Source organism: Coregonus clupeaformis, chromosome 27 (assembly GCF_020615455.1).
Source record: "Coregonus clupeaformis isolate EN_2021a chromosome 27, ASM2061545v1, whole genome shotgun sequence".
Classification (NCBI taxonomy): Eukaryota; Metazoa; Chordata; class Actinopteri; order Salmoniformes; family Salmonidae; genus Coregonus; species Coregonus clupeaformis.
Genome location: NC_059218.1, coordinates 37,787,697 through 37,805,726, shown reverse-complemented (window position 1 = coordinate 37,805,726; position 18,030 = coordinate 37,787,697). Strand labels below are relative to the sequence as shown.

Here is an 18,030-nt window from a genome sequence, read left to right as displayed (position 1 = left end):
TGAGACGTTGTTGCTCTTAGACGTTTCCACTTCACAATAACAGCACTTACAGTTGACCGGGGCAGCTCTAGCAGGGCAGAAATTTGACGAACTGACTTGTTGGAAAGGTGGCATCCTATGACAGTGCCACGTTGAAAGTCACTGAGTTTTTCAGTAAGGCCATTCTACTGCCAATGTTTGTCTATGGAGAGGGCCTGGCTGTGTGCTCGATTTTATACTCCTGTCAGTGGCTGAAATAGCCAAATCCACTAATTTTAAGAGGTGTCCACATACTTTTGTATATATAGTGTATTTGTGACCAACAGATGCATATCTGTATTTCCAGTCATGTGAAATCCATAGATTAGGGTCTAATTTATTTATTTCAATTGACTGATTTCCTTATATGAACTGTAACTAAGTAAAATCTTAGAAATTGTTGCATGTTGCATTCATATTTTTGTTCAGTGTAGATACAAATAAACAAAGTTCAGAATAATACTTTAAAGAGAATGCTTCCTCTCCTCCAACTAATATTGAAATTCTAGACAATAAGTAATTAGAGGCATCATAAAAATAAAATACAAATTGAAGTATGCACAGACAGAACTGTGTTTTGGCTCACCCTTGAGCAGGCGTCGAGTTTCCAGAACTCTGGGAGAGACAGAGAGGCCCCGGGGGATTATACTACCACAGCTGGAGCTCTGGGACAGGGGCAGGTGAGACTGCAGAGTAGACAGACGGACACAACAGACAGAGAGTGAGATGACCAGGTAAGTGTCTCTCTAACCCAAAGCTCCAGTAATCAGATGCTGGGACTCTGGCATTATCAATTAATTATTAAATTAAGAGAAATTAAGGCCCTGAGGGAGTTGTGCACTGCTGATCTAACCCCTGTGGTTGTCCTATGTCCAGCTGACCCCAGGGAGGAGAGGTTGGTCTGGTTCCCCAAATGCTCACCTTAGGGGACAGGCTGCAGCCCTGGGAGTGGAGGTTGGTCCCCCATGCTCACCTTAGGGGACAGGCTACGGCCCAGGGATGGGAGGTTGGTCCCCCATGCTCACCTTAGGGGACAGGCTACGGCCCAGGGATGGGAGGTTGGTCCCCCATGCTCACCTTAGGGGACAGGCTACGGCCCAGGGTAGAGCTGCTGTAGTGACTGAGGGGCTGCTGGCTCCTCTTACGGGGCAGAGTGTCACTGAGGTGGGAGGAGTTCTCCTTACTGCCCCGCCTCCTCTCCTCCAGAAAGCGGAAGTGCTGCACAGACCAGAACAGAAACATCAACATGTTAAAGGAATAAAGGTTAAAATATAATTGTACGCTGACGATGTTGTAGTAAAGGTCTGCTACGTCTGACCCTGTGAACTCTGTCTCAAAGCTAATAGAACGTCTATGAATGTTACTAAAACGGAAGCACTGGCCTTAAATACACATATCACCCCCTATATAAAAACATTGTTCTCTTTTAAGTAGCCGAATGAAGCTATCACATATCTAGGAAATACTATACCTGCTGATCTGGATAACTTATACAAAGCCAACTACACCAAGCTGATAGATAGAATCAAAGGAGATCTGGACCACTGGTCTGTGCTGCCCCTCACCCTATCGGGAAGGGTATAATCAATAAGAATGAACGTATTACCTAGATTACTGTTCCCCTTTCAAACACTTCCAATCTCACCACCCAAATCTGTTTGTGCTATTAGACAAACTCATCTCCAGATTGATCTGGCAGGGACGACATCCCAGGGTCAGATATAAAGTAAAAATAAACATAAAAACAGGGAGGATGTGCACTATCTTAAACATTACTGGCTTGCAACCCAATTTAGGGCCATTACAGTATGTCTGAAGCTGCAGGTACAAGATGGCTGGAAATAGAAAAGTCTGACTTGACTTTGGTCCCTCTATCTGTACTCCCATTCACTGAGGAAACTATATAGAGTGAGTCATGGAAAATGGGCAGGAACCACATATAAAGAATGGAAAGCGACGCAGCGAGTTTTCAACCTTCCTACAGGAATCTCAGTGTTATCATCCATTGTCACTACGTTTAGACACAGGTTTTAGAAACTGGGCACATTTGAAACTCCAATATGTTCATCAATAATTTGAAAAGGGTACTCTAAAATCATTTGAAAGACTGAGCTCTGAGTTTAAAATACGAAGGTCAGACTTTTTCAGGTATCTACAAGTAAGAAGATTTCTATTCAAACACCAAAACTGGTTAAGGTTACAAGGCACCCCCTTGGCCATAGAACAATACTTAGCCAGAGTCCAGGAGAATCAATACACTGAGAAACCAACAACTAACTTATACAGGGCTTTATCAGCCATGAAACAAGATAACACATTGATCAAGATAGCATATTGATTCTTAGACAAAGGTGGTAAGGTGAACTTCATCAAGATAAGTGAAGAGACATGGTTAGATATATTCTCTGAAGCTCATAAAGTTACCAATGCAAATTCATGGAGGGGAATTTCAGTGGAAAAGAGTCAGTCGTTTTTTCAGAACCCACAGATCCCAACTTGTAAGTCGCTCTGGATAAGAGCGTCTGCTAAATGACGTAAATGTAAATGTAAATGTAATCCCATGTTAGCCATTCTTGGATCCAAATCGGACATGGTGTTAGAAAGGAAGAAATTATATTTGTTACAAATACTTTTCATTGCAGCTAAAAAAGCTCTACATTAAGATGGCCCCAGAAAGAACCTCCAACAGATGAGGAGTGTCAATTATAAGAACAATATACATCATTTGAAAAATGACATTTAGATTAAGATTTAAGCATGATCAATTTGTGGACAGATGGTCATTACTAACTGTGAACATGGAGATTCAGTGGGACTAGGGATTGTGTCTGATCAATGATCCCTTCCTCTTTATGGACTGTACATGTATATATTAACTGATTCCTTCATAGTATGTATACAACCTAATCCACTCGGTGTGTGTTGTGTCTTGCTAGTGCCATTTTTTTTAATGTTAAGGTTTATTCATTATTTTTTGTTGTTTTTTTCTGTTTTGTATTTGTTGCTTTTGTTTTACGTGTCTTATCTTTCAACAACAATCAGCGCAGTACCTGTATGTTGGAATAAAACATATGGAAACGGTTTACATTCAGAAATGGGAGGTTTTTAGAAAGGAACCTCTGTTAGGCATTTCAGTCAGGCACTGAGTCTCTTAGTACAGACAGCTGCCCTCTGCTGGCCAGACATATGCACTGTGAGTAGTGTATTGTACATCATACCTCCTTCATGGCAACAGGGTTGTTAGGGAAGGCCTGCCCTCCAGTCAGTTCAGCATACTTCCTCTCCAGAGAGGCCAGGTTCTCCCTCTCCTAGAAACACACAGACTGTCAGTCAAACAAAGGTAAAGGTATACAGACACAAAACAGAACCAGTAATCAAAAACCTTCTTACCCTCTGAAGCATGAGGAGCAGGTTGTTCTTCTCTTTCAGGAAGCTGTCCTTCTCCCGCTGAGACTGCTGGGTAATCTGTGTAGACTGCTTCTTCAGGGTCAGGAGTCTCTCCTTGCGTGTGACAGTGCTACGCTGGTAATCTGCTATCTCTCGGAGTAGTTGCTGGGTCTGATCCTCCTTCTCCTCTTCCTGACGACTCTCTCTCTCCAGCTGCTGGAACTCCAGGTCATCAAAACGCTTCCTCTCCGCCTCCAGCACCTCAACATCCTGACGGACAACACACAGACACACATACACACGCACATCATTTAAGGTTGAGAATGCACTGGCTTTGAGTTGGTCCGTGTATGGAGGATTCAAACTCACAGACAGACAAATACATTGACATTTTACAGACAAATAGACCACGATAATGAGCTCCCATTATCCTGTAATGCCAATAAAATGCATTAGCTAGATAACAGCAACCTACATTCTACTCTCTTAGCACATACTTCATGTCACTGCACTTTCCATACTTGGCCATCTCTGTCTGAACCATAACAGAGAGACCATCAAGTGAAACCAGGGACAAGAAGGGAGCTGTCTGAGTGAGACAGGGGGGATATGAGGACATCTATAAAAGGGAGGGAAGGGCCAAAGTGGAGGATTCTATGTGCGCCACAGAAACAGAACAGAAAGGAAAACCCACGGTGACTACAAGGGAAGGGGAGGAGTCAGTTAGGAGGAGGAGTGGCAGCCAGAGAGGGAAGCAGAAGCATCCATATGAACTGAGGAGCATGAGGGACCAGTTAGGAGTTAGCTGCTGTGTCTTACTGACCCTGGAGCGCCTCGGGACAGGTGTCCAGCTGGGCCCTCTAGTCAGACATAAGCTCCTCCAGCCTCTCTACCTTTACCCTCTCAGCATCGAGCAGGGCTTTGCCCTGCACAGCAGTGGACACACACATACACGCACGTATACAAGAGCACACACATGCGTGCGAGTAAGAACACAACAACACCCACAACACAGCAAAGAGTGAGAGAGAGGAAAGAGAGTGTTAGTGAAGGTAAAGGAGGAACAAAGGAGGCAGCCGAAAAGTGAAGAAGGCCAGCCTACTGTATTTAGATCTGTGGGCTGGACTGTAGATTCCTCCAACTCAGATTCTCACCACTGACATCCCAACTCCCACACGTACCCTGACCGTCTGTCTCTCCCTCCGCCTTACATTCTCTGTGTCTGAAAGCAATGGCATCCAACTCACAGAGATGGACAACATGTCTGCTGCAGTTACCTGGGACTTGTCTGTGAGGACTGTCTTGTCAATGCTGCCAATCTTGTCATTGAGTTGGTCCAGTACCTCCTTCTCCCTCTGTAGCAGGGCCATCTCAGAGACCTGCTCCCCCTCCAGCAGAGCCCGCTCCACCTCCATCTGCACCATACATACACACAAACAAATGCAGCTTTAAATCAGTATTCTTAGCTCCTCAAAGCCAGACACAGACAGACCAAAACGACCCCCCCCCCCACTAGTGTCATTACCCAGCCACTGTAAACACTCATTTCCTAACTCCAAAGTATCCCAACTCATAAACACACATGTCCACACCCACTGACACACACACAAAGCACACAGCATGGGTGAAGCCCCCTCCATTCACTCTCCCATGCTGTGCTCTGTTCTGCTGTGCCCTGCTGTGTTGTGTGGTGTTGTGTGGTGTGGTGTGGTGTGGTGCTGTGTGGTGTGGTGTTGTGTGGTGTGGTGTGGTGTGGTGATGTGTGGTGTTGTGTGGTGCTGTGTGGTGTGGTGTGGTGTGGTGTGGTGCTGTGTGGTGTTGTGTGGTGTGGTGTGGTGTGGTGCTGTGTGGTGTGGTGTTGTGTGGTGTGGTGTGGTGATGTGTGGTGTTGTGTGGTGCTGTGTGGTGTGGTGTGGTGTGGTGTGGTGCTGTGTGGTGCTGTGTGGTTTGTGGTGTGGTGTTGTGCTGTGTGGTGTGGTGTTGTGTTGTGCTGCATACCTCTCTGATGGATTCATCCATCTGGTTGTCCAGGTCTTTGATCTTCTGCTCCAACTCCTCTATGTTGTTCAGCACCTGGATCCTCTCTTCCTCGATACGGGTCACTTCCTGTTTCAGATGCACATCCTCCGTAGCCTGCTGCTGGTGATATTACAGAGCCATCATCAGTCCATGGGACTACAAACTATCAATCAACCAATCAAAACTATCAACCAATCAATCAATCAATCAACCAATCAAATGTATTCTATAAAGCCCTTTTTACATCAGCAGTTGTCACAGAGTGCTTTACAGATACCCAGCCTAAAACCCCACTATCTACTCACAATGTGTGTTACTGTCCACACTGTGATGATGTCATGTCTAAAACATTATATGGCCCACTGCAGGATCATGCCTCATTTAAAGCTATGGTACACAGAGGAATGGGAAATATTTGTTTTTATGTTTTCTTAACAACCTGTAAGTCCTTCTGATTGGTAGCTACAGTATGTTGGTTAGATGGAGCTGCCTCCGATTGCTGTGAGAGATAGTGAGGTGGAGTAATGCTGCTGCCATGTGTCTGTAACGCAGCGGAGACTCAGGTCCCTCAGGAGAACAGGGACTGGATTAATACTCTACTGTCTCAGAAGGACTCTACTGTGCAAGCCTCATGTATCTCCTATCAGTCAGAGAGCCCTGCTGCCACCAGAGAGTCAACACCCGCTCCTCTCATTAGCCCCTGATCTAATCCACACACATCCGCGCACATACTGTATCTGACACATCACAACCTCTATCATATCTGCTGCCTGCTCCACCTCCAGATAGCAGCCTTCAGGAGTCCTGCTGAACAGCAGTCGGAGCCTCATATGGCAGGCAGGCAGCAGTCCTGGAATTTATGGGCTGTTTCAGAGGCGGTATGTGACTGGCTGCTCCACTGTTCCACTACCAGGACTTAGGAATATGAGAAGGAAGAAGAGAGTGGATTGGAAGGTTCAATAACTAGTGTCTTTAATGGGACTCTGCCTCAGCCGTAACAAATGATAGCGGAAATGTATTCTCTACATGGAATGAAATATAATACTCATCTGGTAGTTGGTACCATTAATGTAGTAAAGTAGATTTTATTTTCCAAATACACAAAGCTTGTATGATTATCTATTGTAATGGTATAAATATTAATATCAGCTACAAAGTAGTTACCGGGTACTATAAGTACTTTAACATTAACAAAACATCTGGAGAAATACACTTTTCTCTTACACACTCTTATACACTACACACGCGTGTGCACGGTTATTCTACTGGGGATAAAGTCATTTCCTGTTCCCCCTCCTTTCAGAGAGTTTGAGTGGCAGAGTGCTGTAACTGTATTCCCCAGAGAACTCCTCCATTAAAACCAAACGCACCATTAAGTCATTACTGCTCTAGACTGGAAAAATGCCACAGTTTTACAGCACCACTATAACTGTAATAGTGGCTCTGAGACTGAGACTGGGGTTAGGTGCAGAGAGACTGAGCTCCTCATGACATACTGGGGCACCAATGGAGGTGTACTCTGTGTTTGAATACACTTCCACTGTGAACATATGGGATATATAAGGAGAACTCCTTATATCTTTAACCTTATATCTTGTGGTCCTCTGTAGCTCAGCTGGTAGAGCACGGCGCTTGTAACGCCAAGGTAGTGGGTTCGATCCCCGGGACCACCCATACACAAAAAAAATGTATGCACGCATGACTGTAAGTCGCTTTGGATAAAAGCGTCTGCTAAATGGCATATTATTATTATATTATTTAACAACACTGATACCTCAACCCCCACAGGGCTGCATAGTTTCCTCTACTGGCTAATGCATGTATCTATATTCACACCATCTCTTTCATTAGTGAACACACACAGCTATGGCGGAATGAGTTACTGTGTCATGCAGATGCTTTGATAAATCCCTCCCTAACCCAGTAATGATCAACAACAAGCCCCTAGGCAAGGGGGAATTCCTTCTTTCTTTTCATACTTTTCCCACTCATTTTCTACTGTGAGTGTGTGCGCACCCACATGTTTGGCTGTCTAAGATGATGTGCTTGTTTGAGTGTTGAAAGGTTTAGATATGAAAGACCTCGGGTCTCAAGACAATGTTAAACATGTCACCAGGACTTACCCTGGCTCTGTGGTGAGGGGAGGGTGAGGGGACACTGCTGCGCAGGCTGACAGCAGGTGACTGGGCCCTGGCATCCCTGGCCTCTCTGTGCCCGCTGTGGCGGCGCTGGTGGACCTGCCGCTCCTCAGGGGCCTTGGTGCCATAGCCGTTCTCCGGGGCGGTGCCGGGGGAGTCGGAGAACACTGACTCATCATCAGACACCTGCAGCTTCTCCAGCTCCTTGTTGATCTTCTGCAGGTCGGAGATGGCCGAGCCGCCCTGGTCCCGCTCCAAACGGCCCAGCTCAGTACACAGGCTCAGGATGGTCTCCAACCGCTGGCGCTCCTACACACATTACAGGGAGAGGACCAGTGGTTAACACAGTCACACATTACAGGGAGAGGACCAGTGGTTAACACAGTCACACATTACAGGGAGAGGACCAGTGGTTAACAGTCACACATTACAGGGAGAGGACCAGTGGTTAATAGTCACACATTACAGGGAGAGGACCAGTGGTTAACACAGTCACACATTACAGGGAGAGGACCAGTGGTTAACAGTCACACATTACAGGGAGAGGACCAGTGGTTAACACAGTCACACATTACAGGGAGAGGACCAGTGGTTAACAGTCACACATTATAGCCAATATACTACTCATTAGACTCAGACTGTGCTATTGGGATCCAATTATTTCATTGATGGGTATTTTGATCTATTTACAGTCTTTTGTCAACACAATGGGATCATGTGATCACCCAAAAGCATGATCAAACAACCTATAAACTACCCATAAAACACAATAAAACCAGAGAAACCACATTTCAAATGTAATCAAGTGATTTTCTGAGGAACACAAAGTTCAAAGGAGTCTTAACCAGTCTGACCAACAGTCTGACCAACTGGTTCATGGCGCACCGCTCCGTGTGTGTTCCATCTCTCTACAGCAGGAGTGTGAGAGCGTGTTCAGTCAATTAAACAGGGAGCTTGTGAAACATGATGACAACTAGTCAGAACATCCAATTAGCCTTCTCAAGTAACAAAAGCTGAAATCAAAGCCCTATAAGCACTTTCATGTTTTCATAACAGTCCCTAGTAAAGAGACGGGACCAGATGAACTAGCAGAATGAAACCAGGCGTCCAAGTCACACAATCAGAGCCTTCTAGAATAGCAGACTCTAGACTGACGAATAAAGACAGGATCATCATGATGATGATAATAATAACAATAATAACAATAATAACAATAATAATAATAATAATAATAATAATAATAATAATGGTATAATAATAATGAATAGTGCATTAGACAAGAAGTAAAATGATTGATCTAAGGCTGTGTTTGTCTCACCAGTCTCTGCACCTCCTGTTCTCTGAGCCTCTCGTCTCTCTGGTGCTTGTGGTAGTCTGTAAGCTCCTCCTTCCCATTCAGAGAGCTGATGCTGCCTCTTCTTGATCTCGGCCCCAGCCCACCCTTCCCAAAGGACAGCCTCCTCTCCCCCAGGCCCAGGTCCAGGCAGGGTGAGGAGCCCCGCTGACCCCCATGCTCCAGTTCACAGCCCAGAGAGGCCAGAGAGGCCAGGCTGGCCCTGCGGGGAGTACCCGGTACGCTGGCTGTGGCTGGCACTGTTACGTCTGGCGGCCGTTCCAGAGGAGACAGGCTGCGCCTCGTATTGGAGGACAGGGACACAGAACCCTTCTCCCCTCTGTGGGAGCCCATGGAGTGGCGTGGGGGCAGGGACAGGGCTGCAGAGTCTGCCGACCGGTGGAGGCGGGGTAGAGAGCGGCTGTGGGTAGAGCCCAGGCCGTTGAGTGACCCTGTAGAGTACTTCCTCTGACGGGGTGCAGGGTCCATACCATTGTCCCCGTTCCGGCCCTGGGCGTAGAGCCTGCGGCCTAGACGAGGGCTGGAGGGCATGCTGGCAGCCCCGCTGTGGCCCCGAGGAGGACGGGGGGCAGGCTCCCCATAGGAAGAGGAACCATTCCACATGGACAGCAGAGAACTGGCTACAGTTGGGCGACGCCCATCAGAGGAGCTAGAGAGGAGCAGGCTATCCTGTGATTGGTGGCGTGAGCGGGTGTATGGCGGTTTGGGGCTGAGAGGTCGCTCGCCCTGGCGAGGGGAGGGGGGCATGCTGCTACTGGTCATGTAGGGGAGGCCTCTGGAGGAGGGGGGGCGCTCGGCACTCCTGGGGGCCGTGGGGGACAGGGGGCTGGGAGGGGGCAGGCTGAGGTAGGTACGGGTAGATTCTGCGCTGGCCCTCAGGCTAGCCTCTAGAGCACTCTTCCTGCGCTGCAGAGTCTCCATCAAGTCCTCCAGCTCCGCCTTTGATCGGGAGCCTCTCATCATGGTGCCACCCACTGAGCCGCCATTGCTGTGCTTAATCTTTACACAGTCTGTGGAAATATCAGATGCATAGAAATCAAACTCTCATTAATGTGGATATATGATCCTGTCTTGGAGCACCCTTATAAACAGTGGAGTAAAACACACCCTATACTCAAGCCTAACTCCTATAAGCTGAGAGAAACTGAGGCAATCAGACTGAGTGGGATCTAGTAACCAAACAGTGATCAGCCCCTGTAGTATGCTGACTAAGGAGGGAGAAACCAGCGAAGAACGTCCTTCAGACGGTTCTGGGCCCAAAACAAACACAGTCTGTGGTTAAGGAAAGCTTCTTCTAAAAATGGAAGAATGCTGGCGGAGCGAGATGGGACGGAATGCCTTTGTACTTTCTGGCACTGAGGAAGCACCTCTGTAAGCACGCCCCTTCCTCCCACCGACCCGGCACCCGCGGCCCAGCATGCAGTGCGGGGTTTCTGCTCTGAGACCACCTGGGCTGGCTGACCTCAGGCTCTGTTTATCTGTGCTGACATGCTGTCATTTGTTCTCTCAGCAGTGGATAAACTCACACCGGACAGGGGAGGATGTGGTGGACTTCCATTTATTTATACCTTACATGGGCAGTTTGACCCAAGTACTTTGGCTGTGTACGTAATCGTTTAGCTGAAGAGTATAACCATCAGACTTAAGTAACGCAGAGTAGAGCCAAGCAGAGCCAGAGCATGACCCTTGCCCCCAGCAGACAAAGAGACAGATAGATAGAGCGAGAGAACAAATACATTCTGAACTCTGAGAACCACTTCCTTACCACACATCCATCACAGTGACACCTTGGCACTTCTGGAGGTTCCTCATGCAAGGGGATAAGGGGGACGAACAGGGGAGAATAGCAGTAGGAATGGGGAATGTAGAGAAATAGCTGTAAGAGTGTAGTCTTCAGGGTTGTGTGAGAGAGAGATTGGTACCTACCTGAGCCGTAGACCATTGTGGCGACAGGACTCTTCTGGGGCTGCATGCTCTTCATACGTCTGGCCTCCTCAGGGTGGTTAAAGCGGAAGAAGTAGGATTTACCCAGACAGAGTGTGTATCCTGGATAAACAACAGTCAGAACTGACTCTCTCACAAATACACACACATTCAACAGAGCGCTTTGTAGAGCCTATTGAACACAGCCATGCACACACACACACACACACACACACACACGATTGACTCCATGGTTATGTAAAAATGGACTCCTACCAAGAGCCGCCCATAAAAATAATTCTGAAACTCAAATCAACTCCCCAACCCCCAAACACACACACACACACACACACACAACATAACGTTTCTACCTTGGAGCAAAGGGCTTTACTGAGTTTTCTCCAATTACATCAACGTCCAAATAAAACACATTGTTTAATGCAGAGGGCAGTAGTTTAAGACAGTCCAGTCAGCATATAGAGCACACTATAAATACCCTCTGTTCTCTAACCCATACTGTCTGGAGCTGAGGAGCTAAATGAGGAAACCTTACAGAGTAGGAAAACAGATCCCAGGGAAATAATTCAGCCTCCATCTGAGATGGAAACAAAAAATGTCCTCACTTTTGTGGACAACGAATTGATGACTGAGAAGGCTGCTCTGTGTCCCTGAATCAATATGCCATTTCTCCTTTATCTATGTCATTGAGCCGGGCTGTCTGCTACACTGAGACGTTGTGATGATTTCAGCAATATTTACTCTCTGAGACTGGTGCTATGACAGAGATATACAACTCCCCTCCCCCAAACACACACACACACACACACACACACACACACACACACACACAAGCACACACACACACACACACACACACACACACAAGCACACACACACACACACACACACACACACACACACACACACACACACACACACACACACACACACACACACACACACACACACACACACACACACACACACACACACACACACACACAAGCACACACACAAGCACACACACACACACACACACACTTCAGGGTCTGAGTCTTCTGGGTCTGATAATCCAAGGTTTCCTGCTCCGCCAGGCTGATGGTTCTTCAGGAAGTGGGGTATCCATTTACACAGTCAGCTACATGCAATCCATCAGCATGAGTTAGTTCACCCTGCTCTGGCCACCTGAAACAGCTTTCCCTCATATGAGGAGTTGGGGTCATCATGCAGACAACAGGGCAGCAAGGCAGAGCAAAAAAACAGATATGGAGGATTTTTTTTTTTATACACACCATTGGGGAATCCCAATTCACAGAGAAGGCCTCCTACACATTTGGGTTCTACTCAGTGTGTGTGTGAGTGTTATATGACTGGCCTTCCACTGTAACTACATCTACTTTGTTTAATCAAATCAAATCAAATTTTATTTGCCACATGTGTAGTAGACCTTACAGTGAAATGCTTACTTACAAGCCCTTAACCAACAACGCAGTTTTCAGAAAAAAAGTGTGAAGTAAAAAATTGATAAGTAATGGTATACAGTTGAAGTCGGAAGTTTACATACACTTAGGTTGGAGTCATTAATACTTGTTTTTCAACCCCTCCACAAATTTCTTTTTAACAAACTATAGTTTTGGCAAGTCAGTTAAGACATCTACTTTGTGCATGACACAAGTAATTTTTCCTAAAATTGTTTACAGACAGATTATTTCACTTATAATTCACTGTATCACAATTCCAGTGGGTCAGAAGTTTACATACACTAAGTTGACTGTGCCTTTAAACAGCTTGGAAAATTCCAGAAAATGATGTCTTGGCTTTAGAAGCTTCTGATAGGCTAATTCACATAATTTGAGTCAATTGGAGGTGTACCTGTGGATGTATTTCAAGGCCTACCTTCAAACTCAGTGCCTCTTTGCTTGACATCATGGGATAATCAAAAGAAATCAGCCAAGACCTCAGAAAAATAATTGTAGATCTCCACAAGTCTGGTTCATCCTTGGGAGCAATTTCCAAACGCCTGAAGGTACCACGTTCATCTGTACAAACAATAGTACGCAAGTATAAACACCATGGGACCACGCAGCCGTCATACCGCTCAGGAAGGAGACGCATTCTGTCTCCTAGAGATGAACGTACTTTGGTGCGAAAAGTGCAAATCAATCCCAGAACACAGCAAAGGACCTTGTGAAGATGCTGGAGGAAACAGGTACAAAAGTATCTATATCCACAATAAAACAAGTCCTATATCAACATAACCTGAAAGGCCGCTCAGCAAGGAAGAAGCCACTGCTCCAAAACCGCCATAAAAAAGCCAGACTACGGTTTGCAACTGCACATGGGGACAAAGATCGTACTTTTTGGAGAAATGTATTCTCGTCTGATGAAACAAAAATAGAACTGTTTGGCCATAATGACCATTGTTATGTTTGGAGGAAAAAGGTGGTTCTTGCAAACCGAAGAACACCATCCCAACCGTGAAGCACGGGGGTGGCAGCATCATGCTGTGGGGGTGCTTTGCTGCAGGATGGACTGGTGCACTTCACAAAATAGATGGTATCATGAGGAAGGAAAATTATGTGGATATATTGAAGCAACATCTCAAGACATCAGTCAGGAAGTTAAAGCTTGGTCGCAAATGGGTCTTCCAAATGAACAATGACCCCAAGCATACTTCCAAAGTTGTGGCAAAATGGCTTAAGGACAACAAAGTCAAGGTATTGGAGTGGCCATCACAAAGCCCTGACCTCAATCCTATAGAAAATGTGTGGGCAGAACTGAAAAGGTGTGTGTGAGCAAGGAGGCCTACAAACCTGACTCAGTTACACCAGCTCTGTCAGGAGGAATGGGCCAAAATTCACCCAACTTGTGGGAAGCTTGTTGAAGGCTACCCGAAACGTTTGACCCAAGTTAAACAATTTAAAGGTAATGCTACCAAATACTAAGTGAGTGTATGTAAACTTCTGACCCACTGGGAATGTGATGAAAGAAATAAAAGCTGAAATAAATCATTCTCTCTACTATTATTCTGACATTTCACATTCTTCAAATAAAGTGGTGATCCTAACTGACCTAAAACAGAGAATTGTTACTAGGATTAAATGTCAGGAATTGTGAAAAACAGAGTTTAAATGTATTTGGCTAAGGTGTATATAAACTTCCGACTTCAACTGTAGTAGGCTGTATATTAATAACTGATAATACCTGTAATACGTTTTTCTAATAAAACTTTTTCGCAACAACTAAATCCTCTATGAATAATCTGTCTGCTACAGAGAATGGCTGTGTGGCACCTCAGATAACCAAACACCCAGGGCTCAGGGAATCCCCCTCTAAAAAGCCTCTTCTGAGAATAGTAGCCTATCCCTTTTTGTCTAATTGAGTAACCACATAATGGCCACTAAGGACATGGTTATTTTGGAGAAAAAATTTCATAATTAGGGACCAATGCGCAGGCCGCTCGACTTCTGCATGCATCTATGCTATCTCCCAATCACATAAAAAAAACACGAGTGATCAAGTTACATAATTCTTAGAAATAAATAGGACTATTGCTATTACTGTTTATTTTTTCCAAAGGAGTACCAAACGACTTCGGGGAAACGGTGCAAGAAGTATCAAACCACTTCGGGGAAACGGTGCAAGAAGTATCAAACCACTTCGGGGAAACGGTGCAAGAAGTATCAAACCACTTCGGGGAAACGGTGCAACCATATGAAAATGATTAAGAAAAGCGCACTCTCGGCCATTTAGCTCTAAACAGTCCCCTAAAAGGTGTGCGGCTTATCCTACTACTGAGTCCATACAAAAATGCACTTCCGAGTATTTCAATCGCTTTAAAATAAAATAAGAACATAAAACTATTTTGCGCGCAACTACTTCACAAACTGGACATAACCAACTAAAACCATGCATAGCCTAAAATTGAACAATGAAACCAAACAGGAGTTCACGAAAGATTATTTACTGGTTAAAAAAGTTATTATCCTGCAAGATGAGGTGGGAGAACGCTGGGTGAAACAGACGCATCTTCTCTGGAGCAACCGATAGGTTTCTCCAAACTTTTGAGAACGTCTGAGATGTCTTTGTTCGGAGGACGACAACTAACCTTTGTGTGCTATCCCATTCAAACTGTTGAGCCTTGGTGATGGACGGAACTCCTCTGCCTTGGATTAGCATGACAAAGGGACAGAGACACTTCCCTCTGCTACCTTGACGAGTCCTCAGACACTCCTCCCCATTCTCAGACGGAGCCCCAAACCTGGGGACTGCGCAAGTCTGGTTGGCTGATTTGGGTGGTCGCAGACGCGCCAAATGGGGAAGAGGAGGGGGCTTTGGTGGGACGGGGGAGAGGGGGGCGGGTAACGGGGGATGCTGTAACCCCACCCTAAGAGACAGTTCGAGTTTATAAACGTGGATATCGATTTTACCATTCAGCATGCTTTTGTGGCACAGTCGATACAACGCAGGGCTACGGGTCAGAAGGCTGAGGGTACGCCGACCACCACAGACGAGCTGACTCTCCCTGCTTGTTTCATTAGGCCTACACTACGATCAGAGCCTGCTGCAGACAATGATCAGCTAGGGGGGAATCAGATGTTCAATATTTTGATGCCATATTTATAATTACATAAAATATGTGCAACGAATTTTCCACCAACAGGTTTCTGTGCCAATGCACTACACAACCAATAAACAAAGCATATCGACTTCGGGCGCTTCAATATTATGGTTTGCATTTTCAACACCACAATAAATAGACTGTCAATCTTGGCAAACAGAAAATACATCCCTTCCTACCTTGTAGGCCTACCCATTTTTACATTTACATTTTAGTCATTTAGCAGACGCTCTTATCCTGAGTGCATAATTATTATTTTTTATACTGGCCCCCAGTATCAAAGCTTGGCTTGACAATCTCCTAATGTCATTAAACTTTCTGGTGTTTTGAAACAGAGGTCTCTTTCCAGTCATCAAATGGCAGCTGCACAGTTTGGATTAATTAATTGATTGATTTTATTTGTCAGTAAAAAAAAATACATATATATATATATATACACACTGTACAAAGATTGGACATTAAAGTCGGGGACTTATTTCCATTGTGCGTAAATACTTAGTGCACGTAAAAAGAACTTTTGTGGTTAAATTCCCATGCACCGAATAAAAAATACAAGTTAAATGGGTTTCCATCGTATTTTTAACTCTAGGCCTACTGATGGTTTTGTCACAAAACATTTTGCGTAGCTTTAGCGAATGTGCACAGTCTGCTAGGCTATTGGCACGTGGGCTCTAGCCGACAGCTCGCAGATACAGTACGGGTATAGCCCACATGATGAGGATTTATTATGGACAAAAGTGTGAGATTATTTGTATTTGTCAAATTGCAGCCAAGCATTGATCATCATGTCACCAGAATAAGACCCTCGATATTTATTGAAAGGAGCATCAAGCTCATCACCGTGCACTTTCACTACCCTGTGAAGTTCATCATACTTTATTTAATCTAGCCTAATAAATGGCATGCTTTCCCTGTCGTGACATGATTTATCCGACATGTAGGTCTACTTTCCTCGCATAAAACGGTCGGATGTAAACCTGGTTAATGTAAAGCCATTTTGAGAATGCTGGAATTATATTTAGGATGAATGTGCGCATGCCTACAGGATATTTTTTAAGTAGCCTAATCAGATTAAAGCATTGTGTCTGGTTGTGTTTATGCCATATATAAAATACAATACACTTTAAAAGTTAAATGACAAATATTTAGGTTGTACGTGCGTGAGGAATAGCCGCTCAGATTGAATAGGCAGAGTCGCGTTAAACTTTCCTGAATAACTGGGCCTGCCAGGTGCATTTGTGGCCACATTATTATAGGACGACCGTGGGAGAATGATGATCTGCAACAGACAGCACATCTCAGTATCAGAATTAAAAATACAGCCAGACTGGCCTTCTACTGTGCCTTTCTAGACCTTATAAACTGTCGAGAGTAGACCCGCAACTGATCCAAATGGAATTAAACATTCAAATCACAGGGCTTTTGCGCCGTTATTCCAATGACATTCTCCCTGCAGCCTAGAGTATAATTTTTTACTCACTTGAAAACAATAATGCAATTATGACGTATATTGTGGTGTTGTAGGCTAGTCTAGGACGGATACTTGAAATAGGGGAGCTTTTTGAGCTGCGTGTCTCATAGTTATTTCATGCGCAATGATGCACCTGGCCTCTCTGCTGCCTATCAGATATTCCTATTTGTTCTTGTGGATTCATATTGAAAATTGATGCAGCTTTGAATGCTTTTGTGTGTGTTATGATTGCTAGCTAGCCTATTGCAGATATTGACAAACGGTCCACCTACCACTATAGAGCTCGCCATCTTGTAGTCCTAAAACCCCGAAATAAGTTACCTCTGGTTCGTTCAGCCATCCCTATGGGAAAATGAATAGGGAAAGAATTGGGTTTTGGAATAAATTAGAAAATAAGGTCTGAGGTTAACGCAGGCTTAGGAGATCTTATAAGTTTTGTTCATTGCGATAATAGCAGTCAGTTAACATGACCTTTATGAATGATGAAGCCTTTCTGTAATGTATGTTTTTATTATTACAAATTCTTCAAAATTAACAAAAAGTGAAATTAGCAGATGAAGATTATCTCATAGAACAAAATTTATAAGATCTCCTAAGCCTGTGTTTGCCAGAGACCTTATTTTCGGCGTTTGTCCCAACAAAATCCTACAAAACACCATTCATTTCACCCATAGGCCTTGTCCAACGAACCATGGCGAAGTTAGTGCCTACAAAAAGACACCATTACTATTTCTCTCTATTGACACTATGAATGGTGGACAGAGGGCAGGATAGACAGTTAGACTGGTATATACTGACCTGTGGTATAGTAAAAGTTAGCATGGAAAAGCATAGTGCATAAGGGAAGTACCAAAACACCTTGATATAGGGGAGGCGCCAGCAAATTTGGCTAGGATGGAAGAAATTATACAGTAAAACCTGCAAAAGAGCGAATGTAAACCAGGGAAAAAATGCACTATCCTCCCCTGTGCCCAATAAAAAACCACACAACCCTCCCCAAAGCAAAAAAAACCCCTCCCTTATTTTGGACCCCCAGTACATTTAGAACGGTCCCTAATCGATCCAAGCTGATAAAACAGTCCAAAGAGCAATGTCTAAA

General features: G+C 44.9%; 1 protein-coding gene across 4 annotated transcripts in view; it reads right to left on the bottom strand.

Moving 5' to 3' along the window:
• Positions 1-18,030, bottom strand: part of LOC121541914 (pleckstrin homology-like domain family B member 2) — a 30,867-nt gene that overhangs the window by 7,542 nt on the left and 5,295 nt on the right. For 2 of the 4 annotated variants that reach the window (XM_045208185.1, XM_045208186.1), the window contains exons 5-13: positions 10,843-10,962; positions 8,881-9,926; positions 7,548-7,871; positions 5,404-5,544; positions 4,683-4,820; positions 3,409-3,675; positions 3,237-3,326; positions 1,096-1,236; positions 605-704 (exon numbers count right to left, since the gene is read on the bottom strand). In XM_045208185.1, coding sequence (XP_045064120.1) covers positions 605-704; positions 1,096-1,236; positions 3,237-3,326; positions 3,409-3,675; positions 4,683-4,820; positions 5,404-5,544; positions 7,548-7,871; positions 8,881-9,926; positions 10,843-10,962 — 2,367 coding nt within the window. Of the gene's footprint in view, positions 1-604; positions 705-1,095; positions 1,237-3,236; positions 3,327-3,408; positions 3,676-4,682; positions 4,821-5,403; positions 5,545-7,547; positions 7,872-8,880; positions 9,927-10,842; positions 10,963-14,947; positions 15,081-18,030 lie in introns of those variants that run through there. The other 2 variants (XM_045208188.1, XM_045208187.1) reach the window with 2 other exon arrangements.